Genomic DNA, 22355 nt, shown 5'->3' with positions numbered 1-22355 from the left:
ATTATTTGTGATAGCTTTACTTATCTCATACAAGCATGCAGCATGGGCCTTTCCTGGAGCTGGAGCTAGACCTCTAATCTGAAAGACCGTGGTGTGTTCCTTCCTGACAGCTTGGTGTGACGCTTTTGGGAAGGTGAGGGGGCAAGGGGATTTATGAGTGGGAAGAGAAGCACTCTCCATGGAGTGGATAAGCTGGTTCCTGCAACTGGCTGCAGGAGGAAGCTGCACTGGAGGAAAGATGGATCCGTTATTCTGCGGCATCCCCAGTTCTCGACACATTTCCCCAAGAGGCTGGTGCTGGAGGCGATGGCACAAAGCACCTTCCACTGGTGGGACCTGGCAGCTCGCTCCAATGCTGATTGCTCTCAGATACCCTCGTCATGAGGGGTCCAGCACCACACAGCCACTCCAGATCCCTGGGGCCTATGCAACAGGGGCCCAGAAGCACCAGTGCGTGTGAATAGTGCCGTTCCAGGCTATTTTAATTCAAGCAATAGAATTGCTGAAGACAGGGGCAGCATGTTTCCTAGGAGCTGGGCAAGGGGTTCCCAATAGCCCATGATATGATGCAGCATTTTTTTTGCCAGTATGGGGCACTGAAGCTGAGGGAAGAGCGACCTTTCTTGCGCTATTTTTGGCCATCTTAGAGAGAAGGAAATCTAATCATGGCCCCTGGCTTGTCATCTTTTCATGAAAGCAGCATAAGCCAGAGCTCCCAGCAAGCCTCATAAAACTCCGGATTTACAGGGGACCTTTCATCTACATCCATTTAAAATGTTCCCTGCCAGGCAACTGACTATGGACGGAAATCATCATTTGAAAAGATCTTACTTTAAGGACTGTACACAGTGTCTTAAATGCTGCTTCAGTTCTTCATCCTTTTCACAGGATTCCAGCATGGTGTGTGCATCATCATGGCGATAGCAGTAGATTTTATATGTGTCTTCTAGTGGGCCTTTAATCTGCAAGAACACTTCCCCTGTTAAGGAGAAAAACAAAGCGTGTCAAGCCAGACAAGAGCATCTCAGAAGGAGTTTTATTATTCCACCACATTAGCCGTGAGCTAAAAAGGCTGGCTTCCACTTTACTTCCCTTAGAAATGATCTTGCATGTTTATGTGCATTATTTATTACATGTATTTCTCAGCTGCTCATCTTTGTCATAGCCAGGCACCATTATATCAGTGTTAATGCACAAAAATTCCCTCAGGAAAAGGCATGAAATCTCTACACCCCACACCCTTTCATACACAACCCCCTAATTCACTGCCCCAGCTTAATGCCCCTTCAGTGGAAACCACACAGGAGAACTTAACTGTTAAGGGGAGACCATTTTTGTGTCGTGGGCTGGCAGGGGGGATGAAGGTAAGCCTGTTAATTTTCCTTTTGACTTTTTTCCCAACTGAATATGAACTTAAATGGGTTATAACAGGAATAATGACTCCATCTCCCATTAGCCATTTCACTTTTATCTGTTTTGCAAAATACTGAAATGGCAATTGTTATGGCCTAGAATAGAGATTTTTCTTCACATGACAGAGGAACAACCTCCACCCCTCCCCTAATTAAATAAAACCACCGTGGATTACAGCCATTTTTATATAGTATTTAGGTTTATATACAACTGAAAGGGGAAAACATTTCCATTTCCAGTCCTCTACACCACCATTTTCCCCCGAAGAACAGTTGGGAATTTTAGAGGCACTAAAGTAGTCCTGCACCTATTGCCCATTTAATTCTGGTGCCTAAGTCTGTCAGCCTAAAACTCCTGTGTCGGTTTGTGTGTATTTAAGATATATTATCTGAGTGGAGAAGGCATGCTTCATCTCTTCTGCTGAGATATTCATTTGGTTCTTACACCCTTATGTAGCAGCGCCCTGATTAGCATCCTTGGAAATGCATATAATAAACAACAGCAATGGTGAAAACTCCTGTCTCGGGCATTTACTGAAAATTGCATCTATGTGGCAGCCAGTCCCATGTTTTATAAACATTTCTGTTGAGTTATAGCAATGATTATTAAAGTTAAAAGCCAAACACCACATTAATTGGGAGCTCTCTATTCATTCACAGAATGAGCGCCAAGCTGTCAGGCATCCTGCATGTTTCATCCTGACCGGAGCGGGCTGCTTCATAATACATTGCATTGAACTGCTCTGTCTTAAAGTGAAAAATGATTCAGTTACCACAGTAACACAGCTCTGGATTTTTTCCCCTAGCAGCGAAGGTTAACTGGGCTGTCTAATGCATGTTGGTTTCAAGGTGCGAAAAAGGGAACAACAATGACAGAGCTAAGACCACACAAATTCATTTTAGTTACTGTAAGGCCACAGTCAGAAAAGCACCAGCATCCTGTAGTTAAATGCTCTTTAGCTGTCTCGTCTTCTCTCTGTTGTGCTTAATGCTAATGCTGATGGCTACCAACGCACATTGCATCCTGACTTTCCCATGAACTCTCTATACAGGCTTTTATTAGCCAACAGTGTAAGGGGAAACCTTAATAAGCTTTCTCTTGATCCTGCTCCCTTGGCGTCCGATTCTCAGAGATGCTGAGCTCTCACAGTTTTCACTAACTTTAAGCGGAGCTCCAAGTGCTTAGCACGGCCCATACTATGCTAAGCCCTCAAGTGAGGTTATGTTTTCAGTAGCAAAAATGCAAGCTATAGATTTACAGCTTATTTCAGCATATACTAGAGACTGGAAATTATCATTCTCTTCTCCAGAACGAAAGAGATGAGCAAGATCTGTTCACTGATGTATTGTGTCACAATGACAGATACTTTCATTGATGCTCAATGATGAGAAAAATTATGTGCTGATTTCACGGATGGGGCCTTTTAAAAGCAGACGGATTTCTTAAGCCTAAAGCCCTTCTTGGTTCTGAGCCATATGGACCGAATCAGATGAGCTTTGGGCATATCACTGTGTGAGCTTGCTTTATGGGCCAAAACCACATTGTATTTGGGCACAGGTTTGAAAATACTGAGTCTTTTACGCACTCTGACAGATCCAAATCTGCCTGATGCCTCTTCTGAAGTGTGGTGGTCATCAGTCTCAAAGAGAAAATCCTAGGAGGAAGGCTTGAGTGACAGAAACAGTTTCTCCCTGTGGCTTTCAGTGGTGCTTCCTGCATGGACAGCAGCAGGAGAGGGAGGAAGAAGGGGTCTAATAACTAAAGCCAGGGTAAGGTTACTAAGTCTTCATATTCCTCCGTATACCGTATCCAGAACAGAGAGCAGAAAAAATATAGGGTACTTAACCTCAGTGGTGTTTAGCATCAGAAGACCAAGCATCACAAAAGGTCTGACTACATTAGCATTTTAGCTCAGGTTCAGAGAGGGCTTTTGAAGCCCATCTCTCAGTAGTCCTCATCTCCCATGCCTTGGCTGTGTGGTGGAGCAGTCAGAGACACACAAACTGGATCCCTTTGAGGATGGTAATTACCAGAAGACGCGCTCCGAGGGCACTTCTTACGCAGTCCAACCATAAAGGGCATCTCTCAATCTACAGAAACAGGCTACAGCCTGAAGTAAGACCTCTTGACATGTGTAGTATGAGCACCAGGTCCTTAGCACCAACTGTTTCACTCTAGGAGTCTGCTCCTATTGGACATTACTACTCATCAATGTGAACATAGCATAAGGTGTGGAGGACATAGACTAAAATAAGACATGAATACGAGCAACCACATTGTTTTGGTTTCAAACAGCGAATTAGCAGTTCTCCTCAACCTCACCACGACTGGGTTGCCTTCCAAAGTAAAGATATTTCAGTGCAAGGTGTTTAAATACCATAAACATGATAGAATATGATCGGTTTGTGGAACAGATTCTCAGCCTGCTTTTTCTATAGAATAGCTTTAACAACTTTTATGCTGATTATGAAGATCTTGAAGACAAAATTATCACCTTGCTGTACTTTTAGAGAATGACAAACTTACTAACTTATTGCTTATAGTGATGCAATTATTCTCCCTGCTTTTGTCTCAGCCTTTGGAAAAACATCTCACACCTTACTTGCCATCTTTTTCCCTGCCATAATTTAGTCAACTGTGTGATCCACAGTCCCATACTTTTTCATGGTTCTTTGTCTGATTCTGGAGAAATACACCCTAATAGATGGATGAAATTGTTTGTCTTTACTTCTGGATGTGGCAGGGAACTAAAAGGATGATTCTCTTGGCTGTGAGAAAGGCGCTTCCTGCTAGAATAGAACATTGCTTATTAAGGGTATGACTCATCATGATGCACTTTTATTGAAATACCGCCAAACAACAGTCGCATCAAACTACGTTAAGCTGTTGCCTTGGCAAACCAGATTGAGACATGCTAGGATTAATACTTTTCCCAAGCCTCATATGCTTTAATGTCATGTTTCTTAATCAAATGGCAACCAATAATTTTTTACCCCATTATTTGCGAGAAGAGGGGTCCTTTCTATAACATGTTACCTGTTGTATGTGGTCAGTTAGGGAAGAAAGAACCTCTCTGACCTCTGAATCATGGCTGGAAGTTTTCTACACTAAACTGGCTGACTTTGCACCGAAGCAAATTAAGAATTCTCACCTGATCCCCTAAGGTGGATCACCTACTGCCTGTGCACTGAAGCAGTTACGGGACAGCTGATGAGTGGTAACTTCTTAAATCTCAAGCTGTGCCAGAATGTCAAGTGAATAGATCACAGTCTGAACATTCATGGCCTGACCTGCAGAACGTGTGACTGTTGTGACATATCCAGGGGCAATCCGTTTGCTGAAAATACCCATGATCCCTACAGACATTCCCGCATAGATTCCCACAAACTTCCTATTGATTACAGCTTTCTTGCCTTTACTGACCGTGTCCCTGTTAAGCCTTAACCACCTCTTACATGAATTGTATTGCCAGTAGATACATGTTTACAATGTTTGGGGTGGGTTGTGACGTGTTTATTATTCCAATCATTTTTAATGCTTTTCTTGAATGGTACAATTATGAGTATGCAATATAAGAGTTGGTGTAAGCTTGAGCAGGGTTAGGTAGGCAATATCAAACTAGATGAAAAGGATATCAGTATGTGGCATAACTCAGTGCTGCAGTTTTTACTCATGCTAAACTTACTCCCTCCTTCCTTCCTTCCCCTCAACATCCAGATGGATGGAAAAAGAGCATCATGATCATACGAGTACAGTAGAGCAACTGGACAGGTTTCACATGTCATTTTTCCTGTGTCATTATGGACAGCTTGTAGCACATTCGCCCCTGGGAGTGGTACTAGTTAAGACTGATGAGGGTAGAGGACAGGAGAGTGTTATGTTTATTCTTTCACGTAGCTCTGTAGAACTCAAGAGGACAGTAAACATACCGATTATTTGCATGGGTGGTTCCACATCTGTTGTGGCTTCTTCCAACAATGACAGCAGTTTGGCTGATACTTGATGGACCAATTCAATGTTGCTAAACAAGCCATCCACGTCAAAGCGAGCAATCTAATGGAATACAAATATTAAGCAGCTACTGACGAAGGATAAAGAAGGACATTGTGTATTACAGACCTTCTCTTGCTATGCCCTGAGTGTTCAACACTCCAGGAAGCACCACTTGTGCAAAACCTCATATAAACATCCTCCTTGTGACTTCAAGGACACATATACAGTTTTCAGATCAGTATAATATGGTTGACGGTTGACGCAGTTAACAAAGGGCATGTTATCAAGTGCTTTTAACCTTATTTTGAACTATTCCTAATTTGAAAGTGTTTACCTAGGAAGGAAATAAATATTATCATCTGAATAAAGAAAAGATCCTTAGCTGGCTTTAAAATGTTTGTTTACTTTCCCACTGAGAAAAAGAATAGTTGACAGTGGGTTTGATTTCCTGATTACCAGTTGCTAACAGAGGCCACTACATAAACTTGAGACCTTGGCGCTCTGGTGCCAGCTACCAGGTAGAAAGACTTCCAGATGGTGGTACCATTTTAAGTTAGTTGTCCTATAAATCCAAAAATACAATCAAGATCATATAATTTCCACTAAAACAAACACATTTACAATTCTGAGTATTAACATAACCTAAAGAGCTTCCTACAGAGCCTGGGCACAAAACATTGACTTCAGTGAACTGCATCAATTTACACCAACAGAAAATTTGGTTCCATGTCCCTACACATTTTAGAGCAAGTAAAAAATTTCCAGGACACATACTTTTCATGTGGTAGTTATTTATTTCCTTGCACAGCAGGGCAATCGTTAATATTTGGGGACAATTGGAGATAGCCAGTGGTAATGTGCTAATACTGAGAACAAAGGCAAGACTGATTTCGACATCCATATTGATACCCTCTGAATGTATCTCTCCATTAGAAATAGAATTGCTGACTTACATAGCAGCTTACCAGATGCCAGCAGGATCGAATTGCATGCTATTGTAACAGAATCAGAATATACTTTCAGTACTAATGCAATTAATTTCTTTGTAAGTACTACAGGGGCTAAAACATGTTTTATCCATTTGGAAATATGAAACAGATTCATTGCTAGGTCAATTCTCTAAATGCTATCCTTCTCTAAACACATTACAAACTTTCAATACGGTAGTTTATCTAAGAACTAGCCTTAAAACCATATAACATTCTTGAAAGCCTTTCAAAAATGCAGAGGTTATTAAATTAAGTCAGTTATAATCTCTAAATTACTTTTCCTGTATACATCTAGCACAGGACTTCTGAGCTCCGCTCCAGCACAATGCCTACATAGTATTTGGAACTCGCTGTGCATGGACACTTACACATATTAATACAGTGACAAAGGACAGAATTGAAACGTATGTTTTCAGTTGGCTGGAAAAGAGTGAAGGAATACAGCCCGCTTGTCAAAAATCTCAGCGAGTTCAACCATGGAATACTCTTGCTCAGTGCTAGCCAGGCAAGTGAGAGAGTCAAGTGGAGACTACTTCTAAGCAGATGAACGAGTGAGGAGAAAGAAGAAGTCAAGAACTCCTTAAAGTTATGCCAGCAGATGCCAGCTCTTCTGAAAATGGGTTGGAACAAACTCTGACAGAGTTTTAAGAAAGAAAAAAGGTCCTGCAGGAGCTTAAACAGCACAGACTTCATCTGGCCACAGCGTTTCCCAAAGACGCAGTGCCAATGCCATCTAAAGACGCTTTGGCCCCTGCATTTGTATTTTGTCACCAATTTTGTAAGAAACCCTACATACAGAATACTTGGTTATGGTCTGTTTAAAATTATTTTTATTCTGTATTAGCAGCAGATATCATTTGTGCAGCCTCTGTGAACGCTATGTTGCAGGCCCCACAAATACAAATCTTTCTCTGGACAACCTCTTCTATTGCCAGCTTTCGGCTGCACAACGTTTCTACAAATTGAAATACTGTTGAGGAAAATGTGCTCTTTGAAGTCTCAACTGAAAATGAAAATGGGTATCATTGGCCTAATAAGATCTTTTGCCTGAAAGATAGTTTATGAGCCTGCCTTCTTCTTTTCTGTGTAGAATGCAAATTTCTGAAGTGCTCACTGGGCATGTTATTTCTCCACCATAGCTGTCTGAAAGGCTGGATAAAGTTATCTTTACGACTGAGTTTAACCTTGATGGGGAGGTTCATGCCATTCCAGGTTGTTATCATGGAAAATACTTGTTTTTATTGTTTTTTACTGCTTTTGGAGGTGCCAGTAAAGGTCTGCCAGGGCATGTACCAGGGGTTATAATTACAGAGCAGTATGGAGAGGTGGAAGCTGCTATTGCAGCCCACGAGCAGGGATATAGCATCCAAGCTGCCCTCTGGACAAGAACCTCGATGCAGGCTTTATGCAAGTGCAGCACAAGTGTCAGGAGCGTATGTGACTTCCTGCTCTCCTCGCTAGAGCCCTGGCACATCCCCTTCCGGAAAGCTAGCTCTGGACCCGCTCCGGGCACCACATCACTCTCGTGCTGACACTTTTGCTTGCATTAAGATTATTTGCAAGCAGAATGTGGGTGAGTTGAGACCTTGACGTCACCGCCTCGTCCTCTGCCCCCAGTGCTCACCTGCTTGTTTCTCAGGGGCTGAATCACTTCCTTGATGCAGAGATCCAGGTCGCTGATATAGTCTTTCTCCGTCTGCATGAGTTCTGCGATGATTTTCACCCTCTTGGCCATCATGCGTCTGCTAACTTGTCCTTCATCTTCCTGCAGCAAAGTGGCAGGGGATGAGGACCCTGCCTGCGGGGCCATTTTTTCTGTTTAAAAGAGGGAGATTCGTGAGGAGCATCATAATTCCACGTGCTGGCGCAGCTTGCCCTGTGCAACCGTGGGGGAACGTAACCAGTGCCTGTTATAAACTCCCAAATCGCTATGGGGAGAAGGAAAAGAAGCGTAAGAAATGGCAACCCCAGATCAGACCGTGTCGTCCCGTTTCCCTCCTCTAAAAGCAGACACGGGTTTGGCGAAGGAAACCATCCATTTGGCACTAAGGGGATAACCCACCACCAGCTCCCCCAGCTTTGATGTTATGTATGTGGGCAGAAATTTTCCATGGAGCACAGGAGAGTCTGTCACACTGAAATTCAAGGATAGCTGATGGCCTTCTACTCCTTTGAAAACACAGCCTCGGTCTGACATCTATTATGATTCAGAGGATGGGAGAAAATGTATTCCTGTGGAAGAAAAAGGCTGTGTTTACCATAAATAAGCTTCACTGGAATAACCTTTGCTCTATATGATGTAATGTTCAGTCTATTCATGGGAGGCTGAGGGCTGTAGGTGCTGGAAGACAAACTTTCAAATGAAGACAATGTTACTAACAATTGAAACCTGTAATTCTGTTTAAAAATATTTCTTTGAAAGAGGCAAAGGAATTACAGGAGAATATGGGAAAACCTTTAATGATCAATAACAAACATTTCTTGGAACAACAGAGATCATTGGGATCAGGACAATCTTAACTATTTTTCCATACTTAAGACCTAGAATATCTGATTTGTTCCAAATACATGGAAATGCAAGTGAGTCTTCTACAGATAGGTAATTTATGTATGCTACAGGACCTGCACACAACCTACTTATCTGTAAGGATGGTCTTCCCTTTTGCTGGTTCGTAAGCCAGCCTGCAGACATCCATGTCAGCTGTACAAAAGGCACCGAATTTTATCTGTGTACACTGACAGTCTGTATTTTTCATTAGGAAAAACACACACACACAAAAAAAAGTGAAAGATTTCAGAGGCTATTCTGGTGTTTTTCTGCTAGCCACAAGATGGTGCAGAGCACCAACGAAGATGGACATATCATTACAGTACTCATCTCTGCATTACCCACGTCGTGCTTTGACAGCACGGACTTTTATTGCTCAGCGGCAAAGGATGGGAATCTCTGCTGAGGATCAGACTGCTATGCCTTCGTGTCAGCTTCTTGTAGGGAGCACACTGTATAATGAGGCAATAGCAAGCAGTATCTGATGCTTTGCTCGCTGATAGCCAATACTGAATATATTGCAGTTGTTTGAATTGATTGTCAAGGGCAAGGTCATGAGCGCTCAAGTGAGCATCGAACAGCGTGCAGCGTGTAGCTCACCGGCCAAGGCTCTAGATGATAACCTGGAGCTGGACTTGTAGGAAGACCAAGCAGCTTTCAGGAGAGAGGGCTTTGAGCCGTCTTCCACTGAGAGGTGTAAAATGTTATAAATCCAATGTATCGTCATCCCCAACCCCTTTTACAATTATGCTGACCACTGATATTCAGAAAGGACGTTTTTGTTATTAATCCTTCTCCCATCAGGTTTTCTAGTGAGACTGATGTGACCATAGTTATCTTTTTAAATAGCTGCTTTTGGGACTGCACCTCTGCCTCTGTACTGATAGTTTTAAACAGTGAGGGCAAGGAACCCAAAGCAACTGGGGAGGCCGGGCTGTTTTTTCAGACTTTTTTGTATTTAGATGTACTTTTTACCTTTGAGTTTTTAGCCTTGAAGTCTGTGTAAAACACAAGCATGAACATTTTGTCCTCAAGTTTGTACACGGACAATAAAATGGAAACATGATGAGGATGTCTCCCGTCCACAAGACTTGGGCTATTGAAAGAACTTTAAGCTGAATCTTGCCCTAGTGAGTCCGTGCTGGTGCGAGTGCATGGACTGCACAGGAGCTCGCACTGCTGCAGAGCTCATCCACCAAAGGTGCTGTGTGCTGAAAGAAACAGACTCTGCTCTTACTTTAGTGAGGAGGAGAGCAAAACTGGTACCAGTATCACTCCACAGCTCCCTCTGAGCAATTTTCTGCTAGGATTGCAGAATGAGACCACCTTGCCTGCTGCTTACGTGCTAAAATGGCAGGTACTTTTTCCTCTAAAAATTTACAGTATGTAACCACACTTACAAATTCACAAGGAACCACATGAACAATCCATTTCCGTTCCAGTTCTGCACCGAAATCAGCATTGTTCTTGAGATCGGGTGTGAAAATGTTTGCGTGTGTGTGACTGTATCTGAGAGTTCAGGGCGACTCCTGAGAAAGTGCAGAGAGGACCAGATGTCCTGGAAGATCTCAGAAGTGTTGTTTTGTCTCAGATGCAGCACTGTTATGATATCAGATGGAATTTGAAGGTAAACACAAGATGCTGTGCAAAAGAACTTTCTAATCTTTTATACGGGTGGCAGGGGAGGGCATTATATGAGCAAAATAAAGCCGCTGTATCCCACTTCAGGCTTGAAGTCGCAATCCCTCGAGAGGCTGTTCTTTCAGTTTATGTCATTAGATAGCCCTGATCAAATTTGATTCTTGAATTATGTCAGGGTTCATCTATTATCCTTATTGCATGATAGATAATAATGCCAGGAAAGAAAAACTATTCTCAACAGGAAGAAATAAGCGTGAGAAATATCAGGTAGATGCTGTTTCCTTATAGAAAACATGTTTTTTAATAAATGTATCCTTTTGTTAAAAGTAATATAATTTTCCATTTTCACTCAGTATGTTCACTTTTTCATTTCAGGCATGTCTGTCTCTATAGAATGCAACAGCAAGATCCTGAAGCGATGATTACAGCCAAAACCTGTGATTTCATGTTCAGCTGATTGCTTTTGACCAGTTCGAGAACATTAGTAGCTTGCTGAAATCCTTGTGGAGTAAGTGAAAGTTTAATGAATGCACAAACAGCAAGTGCATATCTGGAATATAAGCAGACTTGTTTCTACCTGGTAACATGTACCAGCCCTGGAACGGTTGGAGAGAGAGGATTAGCAGGAAGAGACATTGCTGAGGATTAACTGTTACAGTAAGAATTTGGCTCATTCGTCCTCGGAGATGCCAGGTCTAGAAAAAAGAAAAAACTGTCTGTTGAATGGTTTATTAGACAGCTATGTCTTAAGACCAGTTTACAAAAAAGTAATTGGTACTTTTAGTAGGCATAAAAATGTAAAGTAGAAGGTAGCATTTGCAATTGTTGCTTTGCGATGTCAGTTATCTGCAGGAGTCGCCTTTCTGAAGGACTTTGCTTTGGAGACGAAGGCAATGACTTTGGTTTTCCAGCTGTGTATTGAAGTACACGGCTCTAGTTGTACAAAACAAGAAGCTCACTATGTGATGACATGGACAAAGCAGCCACATGTCTTACAAAAACAGTTTCTCACAAGTGTGAAGTCTAAAGATATCCCCCAGATGGAGACATCCAGGAACGTAGTGAGAGCATGGAGGAACAGAGCCTGCAATGTGCAAATGCAGCAGCTCTCTTCTAGGCCCAGGGGAGGTATTGGGGGATCCACAGCAAGCAACTGGAAGAGCAGCCAGAGCAGGTTTGCAAGATCTAAGTGTGCAAATTTCCCTGGCTTTCCCACCTAGAGAGTGAGCAGCTCTGAGAGGTCTGCTCTATCCATCCTTCCTCCCAGGTAAGATGCTCAGGTTGGATATTATGTTTGCCATTGGAGACAGGACCCAGGTTTCTCCCCATCTAATGTTTTCTATCTGGAAGTGGAGGTACTGGCACAGAATATAGCAACAAGTACAGTGATGTCGGTGCATGGAGTAACAGGCCTTTTCATTGCTTAGGCAGCATTTGGAGGACACCAAAGGAACGCAAGTTCTGCACTCGCGCTGTGCGGATACAGGGATTTTGCCTGGCACAAGGGAGCAGTGAAGGCGTAAGTTATCAAGGTATAACAAACAAATTACAGCATTACTGTGTTTTCACGTGTGAAACCTGAGTCTCGCACCACCCTAGATAAAATTATTCCTCTATGAAAGCAAGTCCTCGGATAGCCTGTACCCTCAGATAACCTAGCGATTACACACAGGAATGTACACCGGCTTTTATCAGCTGGATTTAGGAATGAAACACAGGCAGCCAAGTTCAGAGACTGCTGCTGTGGCAGCTTTCCTCTCCCCCCTCATATCTCCCCTCGCACCATGGCCCTGGCTCTGCCACTTACACCCCTGCTTCCACTGCGGGTGCCGGGAAGGCTGCGGGGCACAGGGACACTAGGATCCTTGGAAGTGAGGCGGCCTGAAATGGGACAAGCAGTGGGAAAGGATGGAGTGTCCCACTGCATGCAGAAGTGCATCACATGAGCTAACACACAAGGAGTTTTACTCCAGATCCCCCTCCCCTTGTGAGGGACCACTTCATAGGGGTGTCGTTACAGTTTTGCACCAGAATTATTACAGTGCAACAATATGGTGCAAACATGGCGTGAATTAGATCCGCTGAGCTCCAAGTTGGGCACTGAAATACAAAAGGATTGGGAGAGGGCTGTGGAAAACGCCTTCTTTTCTTTTACTCACAGACGCACATAACAGCAGCATTGTTCAGGAGCGGGTTTGTTGCACACGGGCTGCGAGTTACACATGCAAAAAGCCCCTTTTCTGAACACAGGAGGAGAACACCGCAGGACCAGAATGACCTTGCACCAGTCTTCCTGGGCAACAGGTTCGCTCATAAAATCTGCATCAGAGACTTCCTTGCAATTAGGTCATTCAATCTTTGATCATTTTTCTGTTCCATAAGGTACAGAAAATATTTACATTCAACACACAAGTTCTTTCTTCAATTCCTTGACAGCAGACCGCTTTAATTATATGTGTGCTGACAGGACTACAGAGAGATGCCATGTGACCGCAGTGGAAAGGAAGAAAGCTTATCATCAGGTGACAGAAGAATGCCCTTATTGTTAGCACCAATACTTACAAATAAACCTTTCCATTGTGTCATATACCGGTATAAATATACCACTCCTGTGGCATTGAGCTAATACGTTAATAAAGTAAGAACCGAGGAAGGGCTGCATCTGAACCACTTCCCCTGGGACACATGCACCTCAAGATTTGGCATGGATTAGCTGTACTAACTGTAAGCTGTGTGACCCACAACGCAAAGTATCCCAATTAATAAAACATTTGCTAATATGCTCAGAGAAGGATCTGTAAACCTCCTTGGGTCCTAGTCTTCACTCCCTTACCCCAGTTGGTGTTACTAATTATGCTGCAGTAGCTCCTAAGAGTCCTAAGCCACACGGCAGGACTTGATTGTGCTAAGTGCTGTGCAAACACAGCAGTACAAAATGGATTCTGCTCTGAAAAGATGAGCTCGCTTCCCAGCCTGGCTGCTACTGCAATAAGTTCAAGGAATAACTCCAGCTTTATTGCAGTGCAAGTTAACAGAATTAGATCCTCCAAGCTTAAATTTGCACGCGAGAAAATAAAAGTATTTGTTAGATTGTGATTTCTCATCGCAGGGCACAGAGGGCTATTTTCATCAAGCCATCTCCTGCACTTCAGGAAATAATCCGGACTTTTACTCCTTACTGTACTCCAGCAAACCAGCCGCTCCAAAGATCAATACATTTTGCAGTGAAATAGGATAGTCTGCATTGTAGTCCATAGAAAGTTAATCAGTAAGTACAGCACAGAGCAAATAAGGAACTGGGGAGAGGCGCGGAGGATCTCTACTCCTGGCGGGAGGTGCCGAGAAGCTGTGTGCATGGGCAGCCCATGCAGGAAGAAGCGGTGTGCTGTGCAGGCAGGGAGGAGGATGGGATGGAGGAAGGTGCCCTGCTTGTGATGGAGTGAAGGGGGATGAGTTGCCTCTGACTGGGCTTTTGTATACCAAGGGGTAGCAGCTTTCCTGGAATTTGTATAATTTTGCAGGTTTCTGCATCATTTCTGGTGTTGGTGATTTCTCATAACTACATCAGACACAGGCAAAACGTGAAATTCGGGGCTCAGATACGAGCTCTGAGGCAATATATTGTGGTAGCTGTGTGATTTGAATCATTGTATCTATTACAGGTATGTCACCGATGTAATTTAAATTGAAGCATGTGCAAATCATTTAACAGTGCAGTTGACCCATTCACAGCTAAAGTTATAAGGGAGTTAATGTGTGATAGATTTGTAAGAGGAGGAGTATTTTCAAAGCATCTATTGTCTCGCCAAACACTGCAAATGCGATCTCTGATTCCTTCTGGAAACCCACCATTTTCCATAGCTCATTTTTCACACCAAGCACAAGTTTGGTATATGATTACTAACAAAAAGAACAATCTGTCCAAAACCTAACAGACAGCGAACTATGTTTTAATTTCCTTTTCATGATCTGCCCTTTTTGGTTGATAGCATCTATCCCCATGATACATTCTATCTTAATCTGCCCTGATCTTGCAAACATTTATGTGCCAATAACTACATCAAGTAAACTCCTCTTACTGAAATACATAGGTACTCACAGAATGGTAGCTTTAGGTTAATTCAAAGACTGATCCCAACATTAATGCAATACATAGATATTAATATAGTTACTTTTACAGCTGCTACTGATGGATTTTCACTGTAGAAAAGAGACCAACTCCTGCCAGCTAAACAGCTACGGATAATACATTTGAAAACAGAGCTGCTAAATACCATGTTGTGCCATTGCTTAAGGATAGTAGCAAGTTCTTCATTCCTCTTGAAAGGACGTATATGCAGGATTTTCTAGTGAACGTAGAGCAGAGCACTGCATAGAAATATCATGGGAGCTGTGTCTTAGCTCTTACAATGACCCTTGATATTACTTCTGCATCCACCACAAATGCTAGTGAATTTATCTTCCTTAACCCCATTCTTCCCTCTTTAGAAAAGTGATGCTTCTGTCCAGTTGATGGAGAACTATGGAAGAAAAATGTGTGTATGGCTTGATCAAGGTATTTCTGGACTCACCCAAGAATGCAGCTACAACCTGAGTTCTGGATGACTGCATGGTTGTATCACAAACCTGACATTTGATAGCTATCGCCTTATTTTCCCCTACCTAAAATGGGGCTGCAGGCATTTGTTCTCTCACAGGAAGAGTTGAAATAGACCCGCTAATGCTTGCCAAGCTCTTTGAGAATATAATGGTTACTTTGCATCTTGGTTCCTTTTTAAAAAGAGTAAAGCCAGGAGGTGTTGCATGGCCATTCACACCAGATAAGGTATTGAATAGATGTGTCTAGTATAATAATTAACAATGAAAATGCTTTCTTGTGTTTTTAATGAATCCTTAATTTTAAAGTGAAAAACACTTGCAGAGGTTTGCACCTTTGACAGTGCTATTGTGCTCATGTTTGCAGACTTACAGAGCAAACCACCTTGATTACCCTGGAGATCTCGGTGGTAGGCTCCTTTTCTCACTCGTTATAGAAAACATTTTGGATTCTGTATAAAACAGCAAAACTTAAGAGAAATCCAAGGGCAGAAACTGAATTCTCAGGAGTTTTTATGCCTGACTGCTTACTCACTTGTTTTGGGGTTTTTTGTTTGTTTGTTTATAGGCTTTTATTGGGGGCCCATATTTCTAGCACACTGAGCTGCACTTTGAGCATATACTTCAGAGATGCTGGAAATGGCTGGGGGGGAAACAGCCTGGTCTCTACTCAGGGAACCATATAAAGCACGCAGAGGACTGGAAGGGCCCTCGAGAGATGTGTCGCCCGTGCCTCACCTTGCGCGAATGTGCTGCAACGCTGATGTAGGCACTGCGGTGTAAAGACAGCTTGGTCCCCGTGCTCTGCCTAGATTGCCTGCCACTAGCAGAGATGGGGGTCCTGCAGCCTCTGACTCTTGGCTTCCCAGCCCCACTCATGGGGGATTCCCTTCTGCAGGGTTTGCTCCTGTCTTACACATCCTTGTCGGTGCTAGTACCAACCACAGTTCTGCAGACTGTGTTAGAAAACATATTAACAGGGGACAATAGAAGGGAGGGGCAACTAAACAAATAGCTTTTTTCCCAATTCATATGGGAAACAAGTGCAAATTACTACCATTTGTATCTTTTTGCAAAGCATTTACCATTCTAGGGTGATAAGAAGAGTCCCAAACTGGTGATACACAACAGACCGTTTATGTGACCAACAGATCTGTTGGGTTTTCTTACCAAGAATGGAGAACTCAAAAGCTTTGTGCCAACAAAACCACTTCCCTCACCTTGGAGTAAGCTGCTTCACATCCAAGCACTAGTGAGAAAAATGAAGAACATAAAGGCGTACAATCATAGCACATCATCAGCACTGGCAGGTAACACATTAGGTCTGGGATCCGTGATCATTATCAGATCCAGGCACATCTAGCTCACCAAAATTTGATCCAGATCAGGCCTTGGCGCACAACCATTTATTTCTCTTGAGACTGTAATTACACTTCATAGGAATTTCTACTGACTTTGTACTTTCACTCTGAGGACAGGCAACTTCTAAGCCAATATAAAGCCTGCAGGTACCTTGTTAACCCATCCCCGCTTTTCTTGAACAAAGGCGAGCAAGCAGAGTGAGCCGATACCAGCCGATACCAGACTGGTGCTTTGCAATAGGTGGCCACGGCAGCCTCAGCTGGTGGCAGGAGCTGTAAAGCTGGATTTACCATCTCCTTGGACTGCTGCCGTAACCTCATGCTCTGCCATGACTGCCTAGGCTTCCCCGCCTCCTTTGCTCCAGATTTTAAACAGGAGACGTTCATGGCATGAATACACCTGACACGGAACAGAAAGATCTCATACTTTTTGCTGGATACCGTTCTGATAACCTCGACCTCACCTGGGCAACCCCCTTCATGGGTTAAAAACTGCTGTTTTGGTGGGATGTGTGCCAGGAGCTTGCCTGCCCAGAGGTAGCAATCGTGTTTATACCCTGAAACACCCCCACCAGACCCCTGCAGCGTGTGCCTGACTTAACTGACAATTTTTCATCTTCTCATTGATTAGCTATCATGAGGAGGGAACAGCATAATCGATGAACCACTCTGTTGTTTTCAGTGTATGCAGCCCCCATAGAAATCCTATTATTTTCACGTTTATTATTTTATTTTCTACTTTTATTGTCTCTCTGAAGGAATGCTACTTCCTAATTGTAGCGCATCAAAACCATAATACAGCAACCCACAGTATTTTCCTGTTTTATTTCCCCATAAAGGATTATTGCCACAAGAGTGACTGTCACTGGACAGTTATATCACTATTAGTAACACACGCTTACATTAATACTCAAACCCCGCATTTGTGATGAGACCCTGTTGTTCAAGACCCTGGAAACCCACACAAATTCGTAAGTTTGTGTTCCAGAGCACTCCCAGAAATAGCCATACACATTCTTCATGCTTTTCCTCAATTTGTGGCATCGCATTTAATTTTTGATTGACAGGCCCAATACTGACATAGTTTGCCAATTTCTGGTCCAGATGCAATTTGGTTATTTGAAAAGAAACCCTCTCCATAATGGTATAATTTGAATCAGCATATCCGTCAAAACATGTATTTGGATGTACTTCAGTTCAGGCTCGCACAATCTGAGCAACAGATAAACACATTATAAATCCTGGTATTTTTAACTGAAAGAAAAAACTGCCCTTGATGCTTCTAATTAGTTAGCATATACCCCACTTGACACGACAACCAAAGACAGATAGGATGGAGCCATCACATTACTGTTTGCGTTGCAAACGTGTTCTGGTGACGAATGAGAAAGATCCCGGTTGCATACGCATTTTGCAGGAACACACCAAAACCTTCGATTGCATTTTGTGTCCTGTCTACACCACATCATTATTTAGAAAAATTAAGAGAAACATTTCACGCCCTGGAACCGGGGGCAAGGGTGAGAGGGAGCAATTGCTCACTCCAACTGTGAGCATGTGGGAGCAGAGACTGCCATTCCCTTCTTTATCTCAAGGCTGCAGCCTGGAGGGCGTCAAGATACTACCCCAGCCCAGAGCATCCCTAGCAGCAGAGCACCAAGCAAGCTTCCCTGGTACCTTGTAATTTCTGGCTGTACTCTGTCCTGTCGGACTGACTTCTCCTCAGGGTGCCATGGTCCCCGGCGGTGGTGGTGCTCTCCACCACAGGCTCCGTCTTCCTCCTCTGTCCCATGTACAGCTTGTTCCTCAGCAGGGCCAAATTCCTCCTCCTGCCCCCCACGCCTTCCTTCCCTGGACAGTCCATGCTTGCCATGGCCAGCCTTGCTTGATGGTGGCGGTGGCAGGGGGGGCAATAGCTTGATTTTTAGGGAGGTGAACTCCCTGCCCAGGTGAAGGCTGGTTGCTTTGGGCTTGGTTTTGGAGCAGGGCTCCGCAGGGCCCAGGCTCAGCCCTGCCACCTGTGCTGAAGCGGCTCCACCCCCGGGAAGCTAACGCCCCAGGCAGTGTTTGCATTCACCTGCCTTATGTGCAAGCACGCCTGGCGGGGCCGGTTTCAGAGCCAGCCCCAAACCGCAGCCATTCACGGTCCCCTTTCCCTGCTTCAGGGGACACTCCTCACCCTGCTGCAGGGCCATGGGTGCCGGCACCCCAAAGCGGAGTCGCATCCTCCCAGCTTTGCCTGGGCTGCCCCTGCCATGCACTAGCAGGGAGATGCCCGAGTGCAGCAGGGCATGGCCACACTTTCATCGGATGCCTTCCGCCTCCGTGCTGCCGGGGCAGTGGGGAAGCAGAGGGCAAGGCAAACGGGAAGGGGAGGCCAGCCACCCCCTTGACCATTGCTCCTTCTCCTTCCCCGGGGCTAGTGCCCAACCTGCAGCCTGGTCAGGACCCCCACTCCTTGTGTATCTAATTGCATCTGCCAGACTCACGACTCCACCGAGATGTGTAGCCTTTAGACTGGAAACTCCTGATCTACAGGTTTGAAGGGAGACCGATCCTCCAGGGCAAGGAAGAAAAGAGCTGGGAGAGAGATGAAAACCCCTCTGGGAGGTGGGAAGCAGCACGGAGCTGATGCTTGTCTCAAACCAGGCTGTGTCCTGCTTTACACTATGCACAGAGAAGTGACATGAAAGCCTGCCAAGGACCCGCGGAGGCTGTTGTAACAAATCACCATGCTCTGATGGCCGAGGAAGTGGACAGCAAAACACCTGCTCGTAATTCCTCTGGATCGGCCCCTGGAAGAGATCTTATTATCCTGTCTCTTAGCAATGGCCTCTGGCACGCAAGCACTGTCTAGTGATCCTCCGTAGCGCTGGTCTAATCAAGCTCATGTTAAAACAGCAGGAGCTGCTGGCATCTAAGCTTGGACCGGACTTATCCTGGGAAGAGCCCCAACAGCCATCAGTAGCAATCACTGCCGCTGCTGTGATACCCACCCCCTGTGGCCCTCGCTGCTCTAGGAAACGCCTGGTGGGAGCCCCGTGGCGCAGCCTAATCGGTGTCAGTCACACGCACACTCATTGCCACAGCATCTGCCAGGGGACACAACTAATGTCCCTCTGACAAACGCTGGCGGAGCATATTGCTTTAGTATTGCCATGCTGTGTCCCCGAAGGACTGCGTAGTAAAAAACAAGCAGGGATGCAATGTAGTAGTGTAACCTCATTTCCAACTTTTATTTTTCTTTAAGAAGCTGGTCCTGTGATGCAACCTCCTGATCAAAGCCCCTCATTTCTACGCAGCAGTGAAAGGAAGAGGTTATGAAACTGTTAAGCAATTTACTACGTCAAATTGCAGCACCGTGCCAGTGCTGCACAAAGTGTCCAGCCCAAACACGCAGCCTGGCAGAGGAATAAAGAGGTGAGGGGGATCCTGGGAAGACTTTGTGCTCACACAGAGAAGTCACGTATTACGTAGGGCAATTCATGTGTTACGTCTTGCCTCCTCTTTGATATTCCCTAAGAAACTCTTTGTTTTGGAAGTCAGACCACAAAAGTTCCTTGAAAGGCAGAGCAGTGGTGACAGCGGGGAGAGGCGTACGCAGGGACTGACCCGGTGACACGCTCGTGACAAGCATCAAAGCCCCAGCAACAAGTAAACAGATGAAGGTGGGAGTTGAGGGAAACAACCACCCCATTTCCTTACACTGAGGACTTCCTGGGTTTTTTTTTTCTGAAGCAATGGCTTGGCATTCAGCGAGGGTGGTAAAACTGGTTTAAAGTCACCACCCTGACTGTCCCCCTCCCCCAGATAATTTTGTTCCCACTATTGCTGCAGGGTGTACACACCAGCATTTGAGACGATGGAGGAACTGATCTGGCTGAAAACTCCCTCCCCCCTTTCCCCTGAGCTGTTTTCCATCTGGATCTGTGCTCCTGTTTAGTTCATCACCCAGCTACGCAAGCAGTTGTGGCAGCATGAGGCAGGGGATGATGCAGGGGCACGTGTGCGCAGCTGAGGGTAGGGCTGACGGTTGCTTAAGCCAGCATTGCCCAGAGAAGGTACTTCCCCCAGCCAGGATTTTATGGGGTCATGCTTTTCAGGAGACACAGGTCCCATCGTTTATATGAGATTTCATTATATTTATTTAAATTAAGATGGTTTGGGGAGAACTGGGGCATATATTTTGGCTGGGTGGAGGTGGAAGAACAAACTTTATAAAATTCTTGGCTTTGTAGGCCCTCTGCCACATATGCAGAGTTACAGCCAAGATAGGATATAGTAACGTTTGTTCAGGTGCTTATTACGACAGCAATCTACCCACATGCAAAAGTTGTCTTTCTCTTCCTCCTCAACTCAGTCGCAGGGTGTGAAAAGGTATGTGTTCGTTCAGCAAGGGAACAGTTGCAGGGAAAGCTGGCTGTCGTTTGCTGCTGCCTTTGTGCTTGCAATGGTTTATCTGGCTTCAGCCAGCAGCACTATTTCTGAGGCAGCCAGGAGCCCAGAGCTAGTTTACACCGCAGTTTGGAAATGTAGATGAGTACTTTCTGCAACCTCAAAACCTCTCCTCTGTGCCACTCAGCATAGAAACGGCTGAAAATAGCATGTCTTCCGTAACACTCCAAGTGAGGGGGACGCATTCAGGACCAGTGGCTTCCCTATCCACTCTGGAGGGAGGGAGGTTTGAGGCACATCGTGGTTTATCCATCATCACGTTAAATCCAATTATTGTTTTACACTAGTGGGCTGTGCCAGTGCAGTCAGTAGGAGGAATATGTAAAAACAATTGGATGCGTATCTAAGCAAGAAACCCCTATAAACTCTTATTACTGTTTACTGTACTTTACCGGGACTATAACAAAATGCCACAGAAAGCACGGTCAGAACTGCATGTGAAGTACTCGACTTCAACTGCCACTCGCAATAGCACAAGCAACCCTCTCTCAATTTCCACATTACTGCTGCTCCCTTCTGGCCCCAGTAACAACTGGTGGTCAAGCAGTATCAAAGCCACTAATCCGTAAGACAAGAGGGACTATTTGGCATCTACGCAGAAAAAGCGCTCTTTTTACAATTAAGGCGAAAATCTCTTTAACCACTGTATGTTGTGTTCATTTAATTCTCCTAAGCAAACTGGAATCCAGTTGATGCGAGCACTCACATAGGAGTTTGCACGGAAGCCACCCTGCTTAAGAGACAGAACAGGTGCTGGTGTCAACACGGAAAATATTGGCACTGTGTTCCCAAGCAACTGTATTAGATGCATATAAGAGCTTATTGTTGTACGGTCAATGCTAACCTTTATCACAGTCCTGAGCTATAAACGAACCGGGAGCGCCATCGAGACTGATGGCCATTAAGTAAGCAAACAGTTATTTGTTTTCTTGTAATACCTCACAGCTGTTACGGAAGATTTCTTTATAACTTAGTGTCCCAGAGCATATATGAAAAATGCTGGTGCGGGTTGACTATCGCGCTTGTTCCCTTTGATTGGAGTTACAGACCACTGCTGGAGTCCTGTGGCAATGACACCGGACTACCATTTTCAAGTTTGTTCACTGCGATGGCCAGCACAGCCACCAAGCGAAAAGAGAGTCTCAATACACAGCTGCAGAGCGACTTCACCAGCCACAGATTTTGCCCACGAAAAGAGATTACACTTGACAGGCAGTGGCGAAGCAGAAAGGTACCATGGTACTGCTGCAGAAAACTGTCCTACCCTCCTCACAGGTGGAACGTGACAGCAAAGAGCGTAGACGTCTCTATAGCTCCCTGCCTCCGTACAAGGAAGCCTAGGTGCGCATAAAAGCAAGC

The 22355-nt window shown here is 44.6% G+C and overlaps 1 protein-coding gene across 1 annotated transcript in view; it reads right to left on the bottom strand.

The window, feature by feature from the left end:
• The window catches only part of ARHGEF38 (Rho guanine nucleotide exchange factor 38), a 36218-nt gene extending 17804 nt beyond the window's left edge, over positions 1 to 18414 (bottom strand). Inside the window, exons 1-4 of the mRNA XM_076337644.1 lie at positions 18219 to 18414; positions 8020 to 8210; positions 5343 to 5466; positions 832 to 979 (exon numbers count right to left, since the gene is read on the bottom strand). Coding sequence (XP_076193759.1) covers positions 832 to 979; positions 5343 to 5466; positions 8020 to 8210; positions 18219 to 18414 — 659 coding nt within the window. The remainder of the gene's footprint in view (positions 1 to 831; positions 980 to 5342; positions 5467 to 8019; positions 8211 to 18218) is intronic.
• Positions 18415 to 22355: the final 3941 nt, after the last annotated feature.

The sequence above is a fragment of the Aptenodytes patagonicus genome, chromosome 4, assembly GCF_965638725.1.
Source record: "Aptenodytes patagonicus chromosome 4, bAptPat1.pri.cur, whole genome shotgun sequence".
In the NCBI taxonomy this organism is placed as follows: Eukaryota; Metazoa; Chordata; class Aves; order Sphenisciformes; family Spheniscidae; genus Aptenodytes; species Aptenodytes patagonicus.
This window is presented reverse-complemented; position numbering and strand designations above follow the sequence as displayed.